This window comes from Sciurus carolinensis, chromosome 9 (assembly GCF_902686445.1).
Source record: "Sciurus carolinensis chromosome 9, mSciCar1.2, whole genome shotgun sequence".
Classification (NCBI taxonomy): domain Eukaryota; kingdom Metazoa; phylum Chordata; class Mammalia; order Rodentia; family Sciuridae; genus Sciurus; species Sciurus carolinensis.
The window spans coordinates 6,837,248-6,859,876 of record NC_062221.1 but is presented as its reverse complement, the minus strand read 5'-3'; the positions used below and the strand labels follow the sequence as shown (position 1 = coordinate 6,859,876).

The following is a 22,629-nucleotide window of genomic DNA, read 5'->3' as shown; positions in this document are numbered from 1 at the left end:
TGTCTAATTACTGTGAATGAAACCTTTATTCTTTTAATTTTTTTCTTTCCTGTACTGGGAAGTGAACTCCAGGTACTCCACCACTGAGCCACACCCCTATCCCTTTTATTTTGAGACAGTGTCTTAGCAAGTTACTGAGCTGTAGATGGTAAGCACTAGAACAAACTGTCACCAAATATTAAGTACTGCTTTTATAAACAAAACAAGTAAGACCTTTCAAGAAACAGACTTACAAATGCACATTCTACATCTTCCCTCACCAAACAATGAGTGAAATACAATAGAAACAAAATAAAGGGCATAACAGGGAATCCTTTAATTAAAATCATCATCACAAAAACAGACCCGTGTACCTACTTTTAAATTACTTAAATAACATTATACTTTTGGTTTGATTTGGTTTGATTTGGTTTGGTTTTGCAAGATTCCACAATTCTGAAATTTCCTAAGAATTGGGGAGGGGAAATAATTTCACTCACAATAAATTATCCTTATTACACCTACAAATTTCATGGATGCAGGAAACACTTTCCATAGTCAGTTAAACCATTATGATGCAAAAGAATACACAGTCAGGAGAAAAGACAGAAAATCCTGTAGATAATGAGCTCATCTCAAGTCAGGATAGACTTAAGAGTCTGCCAAGATTCAAGAAACCACTCGAAGAAGCCCTGCAGCAGTTGGTTAGGTCCAGTAGTAGTGCCCGTGACAAGCCTCCCTGGTAAACACTGAGCTCTGTGCAGAAAACAAAGCACTCCCACACAGTCCACTCATCTTCCCTTCTATCACTGCTATAACCAAGTGCACAAAAAACAGCTACTGGGACTGGGGGTGTAGCTCAGTACAGAGTTTGTACTCAACATGTTCGAGGCCCGTGTTCAACCCCCAGCATGGGGGAAAATCAGAGAGAAAGAAAAGGAAAAACTGAAAACGTACAACTATTGCCCCAAAAAATCACTTCCACTCCCAGAGCATGTATTGAAATGCATTTAATTTGATATTGGGTTAAACATATCACATAAAGAAGTACAGTCCGTTCCTGGTTCTCTACAACAATGAAGAGGAGTCATGGAAATCAAATGGACAGATCATCCACTTAGCTGGTTTAGGGTCACAGCGCTGCTCCACACAACAGGGAAACTTGGCTGAAAAAAAGAGGTGGAGCCAAACTTAGCTAAGAGATGAAGGGCACCTTCAGTCACTGCAGGAGTCTCCAAATAAAGTCCCCACAGTTCCGATACCATCCTCAGTGGAATCTGGGCCCTAGCTGCAGCCACAAGTATTGCAAGGCAAGGCAAGAATTAAAGAGTAGAAAGACACCAGAGTTCAAGCCGAATGAAATGTCTACAATGTCATCATCTAATGTTGTCATTACAGAGAAGCACTACTGCCAAATAAGAACCCAGATATTCTGCATCTACTTCTTTCTGAAGGTGAGTCCAACTACTCAAACATGAACAACAAATTTTGATTTTAAAATCTTAAATCTGATTTAAAATACCTTGAAACTAGAAGGGTATCATCTCAGAGCAAAGTAGTACTCATTTATTTATCTGGCCCAACATTAAAGACCCATATTAAGTCTATCATGGAATATGAATCACTGAATCTTCTATTAAAAAATTGGGAAACTTCCTGATACTTAACAGTTCACCTTTTGCCCACTTTGGGTTCTATGGTATAACCCAGAAAATCCTAATTAAAGTAACATAACAGAGAAGTGGGGGTGGGGTAAAAGAAGCGTACACCCTGCTTTTAAAATGAGTTCACTAATCTCATTAGATTAATAATTAAAAATCCATCTGTTTAGAAGGTCAAAGTAAAACTGCTTTGATTTCAGTCAAGGAAATATTAATAAAAATAAATGGTGATCTGAATAAAAGTCTACCACATCCATGGTTAGACCCATGATCTGGGTTTCTTTGTTTTGGATAAATTTTATAAATATGTACTACCTAAAGTAAGTAAATGAGCAACAGAGATACACATTTATTTAACTGTGTCCTTATAGGAATAGAGCATATTTGTATCACCTGAATTGAGAGCCCCTGGTGCTTATATGTGAGACTCATTTCATACTCAATTCATTATCCCCAAGGAGACAGCTCATCTTCAAACTATCTGTCCAAGAACAATGTTGCCCAGCTATTCTCCTCCAGAATCTTCTCACTTCTTCTACATGATCTCAACCTACTGAAACACTAAAGAAAAGGGGGAAACCACCTTGCATAAGGAATAGGCAGACCCACCAACCCAGGGAATTGCTTCTACCACCACCACTTATAACTGTGAGTTATCTTCACTAGTCTCAGCTTCCTCATGTACAAGAAATTCAGTCCTGCACCATCTAACAATATTTTGAGCCCTGACAGACTGAAAGCTCAATGTGGTTCCACAAGATTATAAAAAAGCTGAAAATTTCCTATCACCTAGTGGCACTGTAGCCATGACATCAAAGCATAATGCATTACACGCACTGGCAATGTTGCTGATGTGAACTGATGGTGCTGCCAGATGCACACAGTTCAATATTTATTTTACACATGAGGACTTGAAATTCAGGAGACTGACCGCAAGCTATTTCCATGCTATTGCTGATTCAAACACCATCACTTGTCGTTTCAAAAGCTTCTTCATGATAGAAATTATTTTTTATATTATTTTTGAGTGTACTCCTTCTAATTATTAAAAAGAGAGCTTATTGAAAAACAGTATGCAGTGCCACACAGGCAACAGACTGGCACATCTGGTATTTATGGCACCATGTCAAGGGGCTGGCCTGGACCATGAGGACTGTATAAGCACATGCTGACATCCCACAATGAGACCACCTAACAACATACTTCTGAGAACTTCTCCTGTCACTAACCAACAACGACTGTGGTTTAAAATAGCCTTCCAGTCCTAAAATTTCACCACCTCGACTTCTTCAGGGTCTCACAGTCACCTCCAAAAACTCATGTAAGAACTGCAATTCCATCTGGTGGAGGGGTGCACATCTATAATCCCAGTGACTCAAGAGACTGTGGCAGGAAGACCAAGAGTTCAAAGCCAGCCTTAGCACCTTATCAAGACTCTAAGCAACTTAGGGAGATTTTGTCTCTAAATAAAAAATAAAAGGGGATGAGGATGTAGCTCAGTAGGAGGACACTCCTGGGTTCAATCCCTGGTACCAAAAAAAAAAAAAGAACAGAAATTCCAGTACGAGTGCACCAAAATATTAAGAGATCATGTAGTTCAATGCAAACTAGAACTCCACAGGGAAGCTATAGCTTTACTCTTTTATTTTAAAATATATATATATATTTTTGGTTGTAGATGTGACATAGTACTTTTATTTATTTTATTTATATGTGGTGCTGAGGATCGAACCCAGTGCCTCACACATGCAAGGCAAGGGCTCCACCACTAAGCTACAACCCCAGCCCTAGAGCTTTATTCTTTAAGTTTTAACTTAAAAGTCAACCAAGAAGGTAATGTCATTGTGAGTAACTGTTTAGAACTTTTAAGTAGGTTTAATTATCATTCTTTTAGAGCATGGCAACAAAAAAAAAATCAACAGTGGAAAATAATTTATTAAAGTTTTTCATTTAAATGACATATATCATAAAACTTAGTTTTTATGCAATTTAGAAACAAATCAGAACTAGAATGAGTCCAATGTTCATTTTATAAAAGAGAACATTGAGACTCAGGAGGCTGATCCAGTGCTTTTTCCATGCCCCTTCTAATTTAAATGCTACCTCCTACAATTTCTCCCTTACAGAAATGAGAAACAAGTAAGGACTGATTATTACCAAGCTTAAAGTACAGTCTAATTTGAAATTAGCAAGACTGAGTGCATACCCAGTGCTTCCGTAACAGTAACAAAATCAGCCTTCACTTGCCTGCTGAGACCCCAATGAATAGCTTGTAAATACGCAGGAGAGGAGAGTACACCATATCCGAGGGACAAAGAAGGCCTTCCAAGGAATGCTGTTAAGTAAAGACCTGAGTATGGAATAAAACATGAACAGGAGCAGCCATGCCTTCAAGGGTCCTGAGACAGAAAAAGAACTGCAACACACTAACATAATAATAATAATCCTGAATAGGATTGGAAAGATGTGACTGAAAGGTAGGGTTTCAGGTCTAATCAACACTGGATTTTATTTCAAGCCACTGAGTAAGTGAATCTGCACCCATCTGGGCTGCCATGTGAAGGACACATTAGCAGAGAAACTCCAGAAAACTATTTAAAAATGTATAATCTGGAAATGACTATTTTTCTTCCTTAAATGTTCAAACCACATTCTGGACCTCATAAAAACAGTTTGTGGTCATAAATAACATAGTTAAGAACTTAACACTAAGTTCCAATGCTATGTTATCTGATTTTCAAATACTGAAGTGAAAACAGCTTCAGGAATCCAGGAATACTACTCACATTTACCAGAGTTTTTATAAAGGGCTACAAAAAAAAAAAAAAAAAAAATCAATGAATTCATCACTAGTGAGGTGATTTAAATCACCTCAATAAATATTTCACAATGCCTCATTCCAAATGTTTTCCATTGCATACATAACAAAAACATTGTGCAAAGAAAACAAAATTTTTTTTCAGAAAAAGAAAAGGCACTGCACGTAAAAATTAAATATTATAGTTACAAGTACCTGGCAACTCCATATCTCTTTGTCTCTCACAAAACTAAAAGTTAACTGAATACCTTTCCATGCTCTTAACCTGCCAATGGTTGATATGGAACTCTTCTTGTGAGAGAGCAAAGCAAGTCCTACCTAGTTAGACACTGTTAAGAACAAAACTCAGACCAATCAAAAGATTCCCACCAACAACTCCCTATCATCAACCACATCTCAAAGATAATCCAGTAAAAGAACAGTCAGTATATAACAGTACCAATCTCTGTGAAATGGCTCATTCACCAGCAATCTTTCATTTGCCATTCAAAATGCCTCTTCTAAAAAATGTTGAAAACTATGCAAATTTTTCACTTAAAATTAATAATGTAATTCTCTAAGTTGAAACCTACTAATAGTAAAACACTATTTACACATATAAGTTTAGTCTCTGAACACTATAAGTACAAAAACTCAAGACATGGTAGTAGACACTCCTTAAGATAATCTAAAAAAAAGTATTTCATTAAGTCAGGTGTGGTGGCAGATGCCTGTAATCCCAGCCATTTGGGAGGCTGGGGTGGAGTATCATAAGTTCAAGGGCAGTCTAGGCAACTTAGCAAGACCATCTCAAATTCTAAAAAAATTAAAAATTAAAAAAGGATTGAGAAGGTACCTCAGTGGTAAAGCACCCCTGGGTTTAATTTCCAGTAACAAAAAAAAAAAAAGAAAAGAAAGAAAGAAAACGATAAGATAAAATAGTTTGATTTTTACAGGGAGTTAGGATGTTTATAAACACAAGGTTTAATAATTAGCTTAGGAAAATGAGGCTAAAACTACCTTAAACAACAAGTAATCATTGAAGTCTTCAGTCAGAGGTTAAAATATTCTCCTCACATAAAGTTTTACATAATTTTATCCCTACCATTTCAGCAAAGTATTATGCTCTAATAAGAACTATCCTAATCTTCACCCAGCAATATTTTCAGGCCTACATTATTATTCTCCTTTTCTTGAATAATATCCATACTCCAGGGCCATTTTCTTCCTCTTATCCAATATCATGCATGCTTGTATCGAGGTTGCTTTCTTCATATCCTGTCACAGTATCAATCACTGCCTCCTGTCCACTCAATCCACTTTTGATTTATCAGCCGCCGTCTTTCTGGACTCCATAACTCGACCCAAACCATTTTAACAAGACATTGACAAATAGCACCCAGTATCACATCAACCTGTTCCACTTAGTAAACTAAGAAACAGTAACTGTGACATCTCTGCATAAGTATTCCATTCTATTCCCCAGACTGATGTATATTAATGAGGAGATGGTATTTGAAATGCTTCTTCCACATCAGCATCTAATATGATCAAATTAGGAAATGGGATGATTTATTAAATTTTGTAGAGCTGAAATATTTCTTTATATCGCTATATGTGTGGTTTCAGAAAGTGAGCTGTTGCTTTCAATTTTTCTACTGAAGATGTGCCTGCATTTCACAGACGAATTATTGTCTTTAAAAAGATTGCAAGAAGGCAAAATGTTATTAAGCAAATGCTCAGTAAAACAAACTAAATCAGTTTTAAAATTCCTAATTTAATGTAAATCTTGGTTGTTTCACTGAAATTCAGTTTGTGATCTTATTAAGTCATATTTGCATCGTACTGTCTTGCCGTAGGACAGTTTCAAATTTATAGCATTACCAAGCAGCTTCACTTCTTGACTTTTAAGATATGTCCTCAATAAAATAAATAATTGCCCTCTAAGCATGTATTTTGTTTTTATTTTCAGATATAGACAAAGATCATTATGTTTATAAAAGAATAAAACAGAAAGCAACTTTTGGGTTATTTCTCTAATTTCCATAATTAGATGTTAAAAATATTTTTATTAACATGCCCCTGATTTATATTTAATAACTGTTTCGTGGGACATTTAAAACTTTAAATGGTTTTTCACAGTTACATTTGTACATGAAAGGGATATTTAACATGTTTACAATAAAATCCAAAGTAGATATGAGAAAGAATAAATGAGAAACTCTTATTTTCTTTAAACAAATTCTCTTCTCACCTCATGTTCTATTTTCCAGGTATCTGGAAAAGTATCCAAAAGTCAAACAATACTGCTTTCAAACTAAAGGTTTACCAAGCATAAAATCCACATGCCTGTCTATGCGGAAGCTGCCGACAGCATGCTGGGCCTACACATTCACGAGTCTCTAATGGAGCCCCAATGATTCCTTCTTACTCACAGACAAATTAAGGGATTACAAATAATGAATTCTGAAGGGGTTCTGACTTCGTTTGTTGATTAAAAAGCATCTGTAAAACTCAACAGAGCTACAAGGAAGGAAATATTACAAAAACAAGAAAAGGAAATACCATCCAAAACAGAAGTAACTGTGATTCCCAGATGTTTATCACTTAGATCTTATATGAATAAGATTCATTTGTTTGGTTACTTTCATATGAAGTGGACCAGTATTCTTAAAATTTTCAGTATTGGTCAAGTTGAAGAAATAACATGAAGATCACTATGTTGTTAAAATGTAATCCAGTCTTTCTCCTTAATACTCAAAAAAAGGACAACAAATCATCAGAAATGCTGTCTTTTTTTCCTTAAGTAATGGCATGGAGAAATGAAAATTAAAGCTTTTCTTCTCCTAAAGTCTGTTAAACCATTAAAATCTGATGAAACAGGCAAATTCACAAATATGCTGTCATATGTAGTATAAAGAAATAATAATTAAAATAATTTTTTTATGGAAACAACATATGCTGGCCTTTGCAGTTTACAAAGTACTTTCTGTTGTTGTTTTTATAATGCTTGGGGACTTCACCCAGGGCCTCACACATACTAAGCAAGCACTCGACCACAGAGCTACCTCCCCAGCCTGACAAAGTACTTTTGATATGCTACTTTATTAAACAAATGTATTTTCTAAAATTAAGTACTATTATTCTACCAATTAATAAATGTTTCTTGTTCTATTTGTAATAACATGCTATTAATAAAATTTTCCTAATATTCTGTAATATACAGTAATTGATCTCTTCCCTAAGTCTTGTAGTGTACCGGATGCTTAACTTTAAGAATCATCTGAGGCAATGATATCTCATGTCACACTTAAAGAAAAAGTCTTCAATTTGACTACTGAGTCAAAAGTAAAATATGCCTCTATTAAAGAAAGATTCATGCAAAAAAGCCCAGAAGTGAATAACAACAGGAAATATTTGTCTGGGAGTACCTAGTTCATGATGAAATCTGTCACTTTAAATTCCTCAATGCCACCTACATACAATAGGTCTTTTGAATATGGCATAATAGATTGCATTATTTTAACTCCTTGTTAGGCAATAAAAAGAAAATCAAGCTGACATGAAATTTTCAATAAGTAGAAATGACTGCCAAAGTCAGACAACAAATCAGAGATGAGTGAGAATCAAAAAAAGATGAAAATGTATCAGAAAACAAACCATAATCGTCTCAGTAGACAAAGAATATCTGACAAAAACCAAAACCGACTGGCACTGAAAAATTCTCAGCAAGTAAGAAAAGCAAGATTCTTCCTAGGTCTTATAAAAGGCCACAGTTAACATATGAAAAGATAGAGACAGATTCGCTCTCCTAAGGCAGGGAAATGAAGGAACGCCCACTCCCACCTCAGGTTCAACACTGCCCATGCAAGTCCTGGATGTTACTGAGCAAGGAAAGCCAGTATGTCGCACAGTTCAAACACGAGAAGTACAAGTACACCCTCACTTCTCAGACCTTACACTTGTTTCAGGGACTGTCCTAGAGTATCAAACATCTATTCACATAAATAATAAAGCAAATATAAAAAACCCTCGATTTCAAGACTTACCATAAAGTCACAATGATCAAAGCTGTGGGACAGTGTAAAAACAGAATAACAACCAAATAGACAATCCACAAACAAAGTCACATATCGTCAACTAGATTTTGACAAAGGTACTAAATTATTCTATTTAAAAGATGGTGGTACAGCTTTGTATGAAACTAAATTAACCTAAACCCCCATTCTCATTCAAAAAATCTAGATGAACTTGTAGGAGTAGCAAAGTTACAGGATACAAACTAAATATACAACATATAAAATGTATACAAATATATATAAAATATATAATATATACAAGATATACAATATAGAATCGATTGTATTTCTATGCATTGGCAACAAATAATTAGAAATGAAATTTTTAAATAATTTAATTTTTGATAGTGTCAAAAATGTGGAAAGAAATTTGACAAAAGATATGTGTTTATGCACTGAATGTTTATTTCCCCAAAATTCATAAGCTGAAACTCTAAACTCCAAGGTGGTGGTATTTGGAGGCAGGGCCTTTGGGAGGTCACTAGGTCATGGGAATGAAAACCTCATGATGCGATCAGTACGCCTGTACTAGAAAGGCCAAGTGCGAGCTTGCTTCCTCTCTCACTGCTCTCCACCACATGAGGGAACCAAAGCAAGAGCCATCTGTGAACTGGAGAGAGCCCTCACCAGAACCCACCCATACAGCTCCAGAACCGTGAAGAATTTATGCTTTTAAAGCCACTTTGTCTACAAAATCTTGTCACAGCACCCCTAACTAGCTAAAACAATGTATAACCTCTGCACTGTATGGCACAGTTGTGTGGAACTAAAGAAAAGACCAGTAAATGGAGAGAGACGCCATGTTCACAAGCTGGAAGACTCGTAGGAGGCTGTCAATTCGCCTGTTCCACTGATTCAAGAACTCTCAGTCAAAATCCTGGCAGGTTTTTATGAAGGAATTGTCAAGCTGATTTCAAGATTTACATGAAAATACAAGTAATAATACCTAGTGTCAAGACTTTTTAAGCCATAATAATTGAAATTGTGTAGGACAGGTGTAAAAACAGAGCAATAGAACCAAATAAATAATTCAGAAATATAATCACAAACATAGACTCAGTTGGTTTTTGACAGAGGTACCAAACTATATAGTAAGAAAATTAAACTCCTTTAAAATGGTAATAGATGTATCACAATACATGACCTTAAACTATACTAGAGCAACAGTAACAAAAATGGCATGGTACTGGCACCAAAGTAGACAGGCAGATCAATGGTACAGAATAGAAGACGCAGAGACAAACCCACATAAATACAGTTATCTCATACTAGACAAAGGTAAAAACATACAAGTGAGAAAAGATAGCCTCTTCAACAAATGGTGCTGAGAAAACTGGAAATCCATGTGCAGCAAAATGAAATTAAACCCATCTCTCACCCTGCACAAAGCTCAACTCAAAATAGATCAAGGACCTTGGAATTAGACCAGAAAACTTGCACCAAATAGCAGAAAAAGTAGGCCCAAGTCTTCATCATGTCGGTATAGGACCAGACTTCCTTAACAAGACTCCTAAAGCAAAAGAAACAAAAGCAAGAATCAATAAAAGGGATGAACTCAAACTGAAAGCTTTTTCTCAGCAAAGGGAACAATCAATAACATGAAGAGAGCATACAGAATGGGAGAAAATCTTTACCACACACACTTCAGACAGAGTACTCATCTCCAGATTTTATAAAGAACTCCAAAAACTTAACACCAAAAATACAAATAACCCAATCAATAAATGGGCTAAGGAACTCAGCAGACAATTCACAGAAAAAGAAATACAACTGATCAACAAATATGTGAAAAATTGTTCAACATCTCCAGTAATTAGAGAACTGCAAATCAAAACTACCCTAAGATTTCATCTCACTCCAATTAGAATGTCTATGATCAAGAATACAAGCAACAGTAAGTGTTGACGAGGATGTGGGGGAAAAGGTACATTCATACATTGCTGGTGGACTGCAAATTGGTGCAGCCACTCTAGAAAGCAGTATGGAAAATTCCTTAGAAAACTTAGAATGGAACCACCATTTGACCCAGCTATCCCCCTCCTCAGTTTATACCCAAAGGATTTAAAAACAGCATACTACAGTGACACAGCCACATCAATGTTTATAGCAGCTCAATTCACAATAGCTAGACTGTGGAACCAACCTACAAGCCCTTCAATAGATGAATGGATAAAGAAACTGTGGTATATATACACAATGGAATATTACTCAGTCATAAAGAATAAAATTATGGCATTTACAGGTAAATGGATGGAGTTGGAGAATATCATGCTAAGTGAGATAAGCCAATCCCCAAAAACCAAAAGCCAAATGTTTTCTCTGATAAGTGGACACATAAAAGGAAGGGCAGGGTAAGGGAAGAATGAAGGAACTTCTAGTTGTGTACAGAGAAATGAGGGGAGAGGAAGAGGCAGGGGGTAGGAAAGATGGTGGAATGAGACAGACATCATTACCCTATGTACGTGAATGATAACATGAATAAAAAAATAAAATAAAATGGTGCTAGACCTCTACATAAAAATAAATGAACCAAAAGCCCTATCTCATACCATACACAAATTAATTTGAGGCATAATTAAACAAACACCAAAGTAATTGCTGCAGATGAAATCTACTGAGAAATGCCAGTTAGTAGGCAGAAGTTTGAGAAGCAGAACAGTAGCAGCCTAAAAATCTCTCCCCAGATATCTAGCAAGTACAAAGGGGAAGACGGCAGAACCTAACCTTACTCAAATGACAAAGATAAGAATCACCAGTACCACAGCAAGATCATGAACTCCTTGGCATGATGCACTAAGGACACAATAGCTTTTCTTGCCAAAAACACATAGCTCACTCTTAGTCATAAGAAAACCACACCCAAACTCAAATTGAGGGACATTCTACAAAAAAAGGGGGGGGCTCAGGTTGTAGCTCAGTGGGCTGAGTCCTCCATCCTCCCAGACATCAAACCCTGGGGTAATGAGAAGGACAAGGCCCTGGCAGAGGCCTGTGTGCGCTGTCCAACCAGATGGGCTGGTCTGGGAGGCTCTCAGCTAGTGCCTGTGGGCTATGATATCCACAAGTTGAGGGTCCAGTGTTTGGTGGACTACATACCTATCAGGCAAGGTGGCACTGACCTGACAGAGGGGCAGATCACCACGCTGGAGGAACAGGAGCAGAGTGCCAACCCTGCAAGCTTGCAACAAGGTCTGAGCCGAACACACGTTACACAGGCCCTGACAAGATTAATGACTGATACCCAGGGGAAAAAAAGAAAGAAATGGATAAATTCTATTCAACAGAGTACAAGAAGTCCTAGCCAGAGCCATTAGACTATGGAAAGAAATAAAAGGCATCCAAACTGAGCAGTAAAATTATCTATGATCACAGATGCTATATCTATGTAGAAAACCCTAGACATTACACATACACAAACTTATAATTCATAAATGAATTCAGCAAAGCTTCTGGACACAAATCAACACCCAAAAATCAGTTGCATTTCTTTAACCATAAACGATGAAATTAAGGAAACAACCCCATTTACAACAGCATCAGAAAAGAATAAATTATGAATAAACTTAACCAAGATGGTGAAAACTTTTACACTAAAAACTATAAAACATTGGTGAAAGAAATTAAAGATGACATACATAAATGGAAAACACTACAAGTTCATGAACTGGATGAGTTAATACTGCTAAAAAATCCATACTACCCAAGGAAATCTATAGATTCAATGCAATTTGTATCAGAATCCCGATGGAATTCTTTGCAGAAATAGAAAAAAAATCCTAAAATTTATTTGGAATTTCAAAGGATCCCAAATAGCTGAAACAATTTTAAAAAATATGATCAAGATGGAGACCTCAGCCTTCCTGACTTCAAAACATATTTCAAAATTATGGCAATCAGAACAGTATAGTTTAAACACAAAGATAGACACAGACAAATGGAAACTAAGATGTATAACAGATATTAACATAAAAGTTAAGATATAAACACTAATTAAAACCATGAGATGCCACTACATACCTATCAGTTTGACTGAAATTTAAAACTAACAACCCCAAGTGTTGGTATGTTTGCAGGTAACTGAAATTTTCATACACTGTTGGTGGGAATATACAATGAAACAGCCACTTTGTAAAATCATTTGAAAAACGATTTAGTTGTTTATTTTAAAACTATACAGGAGTCTACTTTATCCCTTCACAAGTAGGTTTCTACTTAAGAGAAAGGAATACATATATTCATCAAAAAAAGACTAAAAACAAGTGTTAATAGAGAATGATTCAAAACAGACAAACCCAGCAATAGCAAAGCACCATCCCATGGGAAAGTCATTGTGATGTACTCACCCACCAGTCAGCAATAAAAATAAGAAAAGTACAATAAACAAATAAAAGCATTATGCAAACTGAAAGAGGCCACATACAAAAGATCACTACTATGACTATATTTATAAGAAACTCTCAATAAAAGTGATAGTCATACCATACAGTACTACTGAACAGTAAAAAGGACCAAATCACCAACATACATAACATAGATAAATCTCAAAAGTATAATGCTGAATAAGAAAAAGTCCTTAAAAAGTATATATTGTGCCCAGCAGCTCAGGAAGATGAGACAAGAGGATGACGAGTTCAAAATCAGCCTCAGCAAAAATGAGGCACTAAGCAACTCAGTAAGACCCTGTCTCTAAATAAAAAATACAAAATAGGGATGGGGATGTGGCTCAGTAATCGAGTGCCCCTGAGTTCAATCCTCAGTACCCCCCAAAAATTAATCTATCTGGGAAAAAAAATCCAAACTCTGATTACCTCTGAGGGGCTTGCAAGCAGCAATTAACAGAACGGTTGAGGGAGCTTTCTGGGATGATGATATGTTCCACATTTTGACAGGAAGATACATTTGTTCAAAGCTCAGCAAATGTATGCTTAGAATTTGTACACTTCATTGTACATAAATTTTACCTCTAAACAAAAAAATTTCTTTTTGTTTTCAAAAGAAAAAATATATAAAGGAACTGAGTTCTGTGATAAGTATGTTGAAGTATTTCAAAAGAAAGAATACTGATTTCTTAAACTAGAAATAATCCAAAACTGAGATGAATTAATGGAGAGAGAGAGGAACAGATAAATGGACAGAATGTGATAAATTAAACAAAATGTTGACAGTGATATATAGATAGTGAATATATAAAAATTCACTATAAAACTATTTCAACTTTGCTATATTCTTGAAATTTTTCATAACAATATCTTAGAAAAATGTCTATGGGCTATATTAGAAGTAGTGATTACAAAAATAATTCTCAGCCCTACACACTTTTATCCATAGAAATTAAACATAAATATAAGTAAATTCCAGCTCAAAAAAATTTGAAAAAACAAACAAAAATAAAACACAAGACAAGAAATGATGAGAATAAAAGAATTAATAAGGTAGATAAAATAGAAGACTTAACTAATCAAAATCAATTTCTTTAAAAAATTAACAAACTAGACAATCTACCAGTTAACTTAAATTAGAACGTATAAACTCATAAAATAATAAATGACAAAAGGAAAACAGCAATTGAAACAGAAGAAAAGTGAATTTTAGGGTTGGAGATAGAATTCAGTTGGTACAGTGCTTCCTTCACAAGCACAAGGCCCTGGGGGGCGGTTCAATGCCCAGCACCACAAAAAAAAAAAAAAAAAAAAAAAAAAAGAGAGAGAGAGAGAATTTTAACTCATTAGCAAATCACTCTGCCAACTTCTAGGCAGATAAATTATAAAATCCATATAAAAAGAATAGTACAGAAAAAAATTGCCAAAATTCAAAATTAATTCTACAATAGTTCAAATTGACCAATAACTGTTGAAGAAATAAAGTTAGCAATTAATTGCTCAACAAAAAACACCAAGCCCAGAGGGTTTCATAAGTCTACCAAAACATGAAAGACCAGATAGCCCCAGTGGTCCACAGTTGTTTAGGAACACTAAAAATGAAGGAAGCTTCCTCCTCTTTTTGAACCAAGGATAATGTTGATAACTAAATCTGACACATGGAGTATAAAAAAGAAAATCAGCAGACCAATATCACATACGAATACTGATGTAAAAGTACCAAATGTAAAAATCAGTGAACATAATCCTGTAACATGTTATGGTTTAACTATGAGGTGACCCCCAAGAGCTCATGTGTGAGATAATGTTAAGAGAGTTTAGAGGTTAACTGATTGGGTTATGAGAGCATTAACCTAATCAATGCATTAATTCACTAAATGGATTAATGGGGTGGTAAGTGTGTACAGGCAGGACGTGGCTTGTAGTAGGTAGGTCACTTGGGGGCATGCCTTTGGGGTTCATATTTTGTCTCTGGTGAACAGATTGCTCTTTGCTCCCTGCTTGCCTCAGCTGCTTTCCTCCTCCACACCCTTCCAACATGATGTGCCGCCTCACCTCAGGCCCAGAGCAATGGAGTCTATAGACTGAACCTCCAAAACTGTGAGCCCCAAATAAACTTTTCCTCCTCTACACTGTCTTGTCAGATCTTTTGGTCACAGCAGACTGAACACCATATTAAGAAAACTGACTGAACACCATATTAAGAAAGTAATACACCAAGATCAACTGAGATTTATTCCAGAAATATAACATTATTTCTTTAAAACATTAGGTCCTAAGTTTTCAATTCTGTGAATTTCAATGTAATTGACATAGGTACAGTAAGATAGGTTAGAAATAATAATCTATGGATTTTATATGATTTATCATTAATAGTAACATTAAAATTACTATTATCACTCATTATTCACCTATTACTTTTCTCAAAAGAACAGAACTCTACAAATGTAAAGGTATATTTCAAAGTTAACATAAGTGGTATATTTGTTACTCAGTTTGTCTTTTAGATATTCCACATATGTGACAATGGGACACAATGGGTTTAATAGCTCTAAGGGGGAAAAAAACACATGATCATTTCTACAGATGATGAAAAGATCTTCAACAAAATTCAATATTTCGGGGGGGCATGGGAGGAAGTGATGGACCCTCTCTTCACACAACAGAAATAGACTCTTCAATCCTAGAGCCAGCGCATCTCCTAGCGGGAACCCTGTAGATATTTTCAGAAAGATCAGGCACAAGCAACAGAGGTATAACACCTCCAGTGCTATCCAAAACTGCACTGGGGCACAAGCCAAGGCAATTAGGTAGGAGAAAACAAACAGAAGGCTGAGGATTAGGAAGGAAGGAAAACCATTCCTGCCTGCCGAGGGTATGGCAAACCCTGGAGAACCAACAATAAAACTAACTGAAACAAGGAAAGAACTGATTAGCACAGCAGGATAAAAAATTAACATGAGCTCTGTAGGTTTCCCATACAAAAACAAGAGCAGTTAGAGATTATACGTACAAGAAACCCCATTTATAGTAGCAGTAAGAAGATGAATTACTTTGGAATAAACTTAGCAAGACATAAATGAAATTTTATATGAGGAAAACTTTAAAATATTCTTGAATTAAGAATCTAAACCCCAGACTTTGCTCTGAAATAAACAGCTCAACATGTAAAGATGTCAGTTCACCTTAATCTACAAATATGATAAAATCCCAAGAGAAACACCAATGAGTTTTTGTAATAGACCTAGATGAGCTAATACCAAAGTTTATATAAAAAAATAAACAGTTGATATGAAAAACACTGAAAAAAGAAAAGATAAAAGAGAAGAGAGAGAGAATATCCCTACCCAATACTGAAATGTACTGTCAAGTCTACATGATTGTAAGTGTGGTCCTGTGACTGAATGGACAAGACCAGTGGAACCCTTACAGACCCACACGAGATACACACACACATAGAAATGCATGATGTTATAAAAGGGTATCACAAGTCACTGGAACAAAGATGGACTTCTTAATAAATAGGGACATGACAAAAACCAATGGGAAAAAGAGAAAAGCAGATCTATGCCTCACATTACACACAAGAATAAATCAAAATATATAAAGGATCTAAATGAAAAATGAAACCAAACAAACATACCAGAAAAAAGAAAATCAGTGAATTCCTCTATGCCTGAATTTAAGTAAAACTCTCTGTACTGCATGCCCTGGATATAGAGAAAGATACAATGAAAGAAAATAACAACAACTCTGACCACATAATAGAAGGATGCCAGATCTGGTGGTGCATGCCTGTAATCCCAGCAACTCTGGAGACTCAGACAGGAGGATTGTAAATTTGAGGTCAGTGTTATAAACACAGTGAGGCCCTATCCCAAAATTTTAAAAAATAAATAAAAAGAGTTGGGGATGTGGCTCAGTGGTATAGTACCCTGGATTCAATCTCCAGTACCAAAAAAAGAGAGAGAGAGAGAGAGAGAGAAGGATTTTACATAACAAAAAAAAAAAAGTACTATTAAAAAAGTCAAAAGAATTGAAAAACCAAAAGAAAACATTTGCCTATGTATCACAGCTAAAGGGCTAATATCTCTCATAAATAACTCTTAAAAACTGAAGGAAAAAGACCAAAAACCCAAAAGACATTAGCAGAAAATTCATACATACACACACACACACACACACACACACACACACACAAACATATATAAAGATGTTCAAACTCAGTTATGATAAAAATAAAATTAGAAATTAAAACTACTCTAAAATACCAATTCTCATGTATCAGATTAGCAAACATTTAAAACTATCACAACACATGCTGTTGGTGACACTGTGGGAAAACGGACTCTCACATTACTGGAAGGAATTCAACAGTTTCTAACAAAACTACAAACATACTTACCTTTAATCCAGAAATCTGACTTCTGGGAGTTTCCCATGAAGGATCACCCCCAATAGTTAAAAATATCCATGCGCTAGGTTATTCACAGAAGTTCTTTAGTAACTAAAATAATGGCCATATCTTTACTCTACCTTCCTAGGCAGTGGCTTAACTTCAACACAAGCACACAATAGGGTACGAGCAACTGTAAAAGTAAGATCTGCACTCTGATGTGGATCTCCGATACACACATCTGCAAACAACAGAAGCAAAGTGCAAAGAACACTCACATCTGCCACGGATGATGGGGCTCATTCCTCTAAAACAAAATGTGGGAGAAGCCACAATACTGGCTATGCAGAGGGAAAAGCGGAAACAAGACAGAAGAAAAAAGGGGGAGTGACACTTCCCTAAGTGGACCCTCTAGTATAGTGGTGTTTCCTGAAACCATGTTAATGCTTCATGTACTAAAATAGAGTGAAACAAAGTCAAAAAGTTTAGGGGTACAAAAAATGAAATATGAATCTAACTCTTTCCAAATGAAGAAACTAACCATATTGAAAAAAACAGGTGAGGACCAGGTACAGAATTGTATATCCTCAGGGTACAGATTAAAAGAGCTACAAAAACTATTTAAAGTTCAGGGGTGCAGTTCCGTGGTAGAACAGTTGCTGGTATATATAGGTCCTGGACTCCATCCCCAGCATCACACACACACACAAAAGTCTAATTTCTAAGCTTGTTTTTCATAGCAATATATATTAGCAATTCTGAAACTGCTGTCTGTATTCTATAATTATGCAAGTAACTAAATATACTATGGAACAGGAGAGGCTTCTCATTATTGGAGAAAGAAGTTATAGGTCATAATTTGAATACTTGAAAAAGAACATAAAAAGTTATATTAAAAAGCACAATTGTTCAATAACTCCTAAACTCACCCATGGAAACCAGGAACTTCAAGCTTTGACTTCCCACCTCCTGCCATTCCCTAGGCACACTTCATCTTTACATTATTTTGTATATATGTAACACCAAAGTTTTCTGGAAGTATTTGACTTGTTCATCTGAAATCACTGTTTTCTATTAAAAACCAGAGATCAAATAACACACCTTCATATTTAAAATCATATACAATGTTTTCTTTGAAAAATTCACTACTTTCATTTTCTATATCTAAATTAAAGCATTGATTAAACTGTTCAAGGAATGAATAGTTTAATTTTCTTGTTAAACCAAGGTTAACCCAGAAACTCACTTAGTTTAAGCCTTTGAAGAATAAATTTCTAAGTAATTTTCCAAAATAATGTAATAGGGCATGAGTAATATAATTTCTCAAAATGTTAGACTCTTCAGTGTGTCTAGATTATTTAGTTATTACAGTTAAATGTGGGCCACAATATTGATGCAGGAAGTTGAGAAACAGTGGCTTTGAATAAACTTTCTTCACACACAGAATGAAGACAGCCCAAGAGTTACAAACTCAATCACAGATGTGCTGGATTATCTGCTATGGACTCAACCTCACCCCCTGTCCTCTCAAGGTCTTTCTTTCACTGCCAAGGAAAAGAAAGTGACTACACTTCCCAATCCCCAGAGGCACTGCAGGTAGGTGCCTGGGCAGGGAAGCTTCCAGGTGAGCAAGCAGCTTCTAGACTACTATCCACTGTACCACAAAGGGAGGCAGCTAAGACTTCCACTGACTGCTGATAAAACAAGCAACGTGCAGCTTCAGGCTGAAATTGTGGTGAGCTACCCTAAGGTCAGTCCCTGAACCCTCACAGAAGTCATAAGCCTCTCCCTGTGGGAAAACCCTCACACTTGGAATTAAGTGGCTTTTTTCCTAATCAACTGGATTCCACTGAAGCAACAAACATGAAAGTACTCTATAAATTGAAAAAAATCATAAAAAGCACAATGTTATTTCTGTTCCCACCAATAGGAAATTCTGACTAAAGTTGCTTTCTGATAATCAGCCTCTCATTTAGACAAGTAAGTGCCTCCAAAATAAATTCTTCCTTCTACATATCAACAAAATAAAACTCTCCCTTATGGAAAAAAAATCAGTTCCCTACCTAACTTTAATTCCTCAATTAATCATTCAGTCAATGCATTTTTACTGAGCAAGGGATTAACCAAGAGAGTCCCCCTAGAAAAGAGTTCCCTAGAAGAGAGCATTCCCTGCAAGAGTTTCTCAAAGAAAAGATGATGGCAAAAATTTGGAATAAAGAGCATGCTCAAATCAACAAAGCTTGCAACTCTGGAGAACAAAGCTATATAAAACAGTAGTTTACACAAGGAATGTTTTAGAGAGTGGGGGGAATAAGGCCAAATAATAAAAAGCCAGGAAAAGTTAAACATTGAACTTTACTGTTATTATCCAACTTCAGATTCATAGGATTATAATATTTTATGCCTAGATAACAAAATTGGGCTGCTAATGTACATCTCCCATCAGAGCCTAATATACGCACAACTAAGCCAAGAAAAGAAACCCATCTTTTATTTTTTTGGCAATACTAGAGATTGAGTCCAGGGCAGGCATACTAAGCATTCTAAGCAAGCACTCTACCACTGAAACCCTGTCTTAGAAACCAATCCTTTTAAAATATTGCTCTTATTCTTTTTTTTCTCAACATTCTCCTGTTCAAAAGTCCTCAATGATTTCTAAGTACCTACTTTGATCAAGTCACTCTATAGCACAGTCCGTACCCAATTATGCAGTATATTCTACCACCGTCGGAGATGTACAACTCTACAAATACACTGTTCTCTGTTTGGCCATTGAGCACAGCTACCAAATGCAGGAGGAGATACCTCATGCATTAGTCTGTTGAGCTGCAGTAACAAAATGCCATACATTCGGTATCTTAAATGAAATTTATTTTCTCAGTTTTACAGGACAGAAATCCAAGATCAGGGTGCCAGGGCTCTCTTCTGTCTTGTAAACAGCAGCCTTTTCTCCATATCGTCACATGGCCTCTTCTGAGGGCACACAGAATGATCTCCTCTTCCTCTTCTTACAAGCCCACCCACCCTATCAGATTAAGAGCCCAACATTACAACCTCATGTAACTTGACCTTCACAAAAGCTATTTCTTTAAATATAGTCACAGTAGAAGATGGAGCTTCAACACATGATTTCTGGAGGACAAAAATAATCAGTCCATAAAATGCCATGTTATTTCCGAGTCTAGAACTAATGAGATTCTGCAGCTTCTGCTCTTACGCTCTTGAATGTGTCCACCATAATATGAAAAAGCCCAACCTGGCCTATTAGAGAATGAGAAGCTACATGCATCTCCACCAACAGCCAGAACCAAATGCTGGGTATACAATGGAGTTACATCAGAACACCCAGTGCCAACCAAGCCATCAGATGATGACAACTGCATGAGCAGCTCCAGCTGAGACAAGCAGAAGAGGTACCAACTAAGGTCAGTCAAAACTGCAGAAATAATGAAAATAAATGAGAGTGGCTTGAAGTCATTAAGTTAGGGAGTAGCAATAAATACCAATAAGACATACCTTCTTGTTCTGCTTTTTGACCTAGATCTCTGAACTCTATAGGATTTCCCTCGACCCCTTGAACGACTTCTACTTCGTTTTCTTCTAGAGCCATAAGAAGAACTACTGCTTGACCGATGTCTGCGTCTGAAATAAAGTCAAACATCATTCCTGTAAAAAGTATTCTTTATGGGCATTAGGGAGACCTCTAGATTCCAAAGGATCATCTCATTTTTATTGTCTCACTCACTTGAAGCAAATAAGTTAAAAATGTTACTTCTCTTGTACAGTCAGATGACTGGTTCATAATGGAAGAATCCAATAAGCTACTAAGGCATTATGGGCTGTAAGTAGCAAACTGCCTTTTCAAATATCATCCAATAACAAGGTACATGGACTATACCAGTTTACACCTCCTTGCCTATAAAGAATATATGAAGGATGGGAAAACCAGACACACAATTAGATCTGATTTTTAAAAAACTCTTTGAGTTGTGCCTTCACTCTCATAAATGTGTACTAAAAGAAAAATATTTTATCCAACAAAATTAAAAATAAAAAAAATATGAACACTAAAGAATGTCACCCTCCCTGGGAACAGTGGCACTGCCTGTAATCCCAGCAATTCAGGAGGCTGAGGCACAAGGATTACAAGTTTGAAGCCAGCGTGAGCAACTCAGCAAGACCCTGTCTCAAAATAAAAAATGAAAGGACTAGGGATGTAGCCAGTGGTAGAGCACCCTTGGGTTCAATCCCCAGTACAAAAAAATTAAAAAGTTGCCCTCAATACTGTATAAATAAAAATGATGAAAATCACCTTCTATCATAAGAATGTGAACGTGGCTGAAGGTCTCTGGACCAAGATCTCGACTTTGATCTTGATTTCCTTCCGCCTTTCTTTCGGCTGTAAGTTCTACTATCTGAAGAACTGCTTGAAGATGACCGTCTACGGTGTTTCTTTTTTCTCTTGCTTCTGCTCTCCTCTTCAGTATCTGATGACCGGCGTCCCATTTCTACAAGCTGAAATTCAAAGAAATTTATTTCTAACGTGGGGGCACAGTTAGTGAAATTCAACATACAAATTGTTATACAACTTTTTAAAAATAAAATAAAATTTTTAAAGAAGGTCTCGCTATGCTGCCAGGCTGGTCCTCAAAATCCTGGGCTCAAGCAATTCTTCTGCCTCAGCCTCCTGTGTAGCTGGTACTACAGACTTGTACCTCTACTACTTTATAAAACAAAAATTTTTTGGTAACTGGGATTAAACCCAGGAGTCCTTAACCACTGAGCCACATCCCCAGGCCCCCTCCCCTTTTTTCTTTTTTTTGAGATGGGGTCCTCCCAAATTGCCTAGGGCCTAAATTGCTGAGGCTGGCCTTGAACTTGCATTTCTCAGGTCTCAGTCTCCCAAGATGCCAGATTATAGGTGTGCACCACCTTACCCACCTACTTTGTAAAAAATTTTAAAGGCACATGTGAAGAAAAATTTTTAAATGTGCCTGGCTTCTTAACAAGACATGAGAAACAGCTCCAATACAATCAATACAATCTTCTAGGACATCAATGAACCCCCTTTATAATTTTTGAACAATTTAAATTTCCTACTAGCTTTAGTCTGCTTTTTTGCTGCTATGACTTAAAAATTAATTAGAACAATTAATAAACAATCAGAACAATTGTAGAGGAGAAAAAGTTTATTTAAAGGCTTATTGTTTCAGAGGCTTCAGTTCATATACAGCCAACTCCATCATGGCAGAAGAATATGGCAAAGGGAAGCAGCTCACATGACAATCAGAAAGCAGAGACTCCACTTGCCAGATATAAATATATACCCCAAAACCAC

At 36.2% G+C, this 22,629-nt stretch overlaps 1 protein-coding gene across 1 annotated transcript in view; it reads right to left on the bottom strand.

The window, feature by feature from the left end:
• Positions 1-22,629, bottom strand: part of Rsrc1 (arginine and serine rich coiled-coil 1) — a 337,535-nt gene that overhangs the window by 306,310 nt on the left and 8,596 nt on the right. The window contains exons 2-3 of the mRNA XM_047565430.1: positions 21,604-21,806; positions 20,808-20,933 (exon numbers count right to left, since the gene is read on the bottom strand). Of these exons, the coding sequence (XP_047421386.1) occupies positions 20,808-20,933; positions 21,604-21,797 (320 nt within the window). The 5' untranslated portion in view covers positions 21,798-21,806. The remainder of the gene's footprint in view (positions 1-20,807; positions 20,934-21,603; positions 21,807-22,629) is intronic.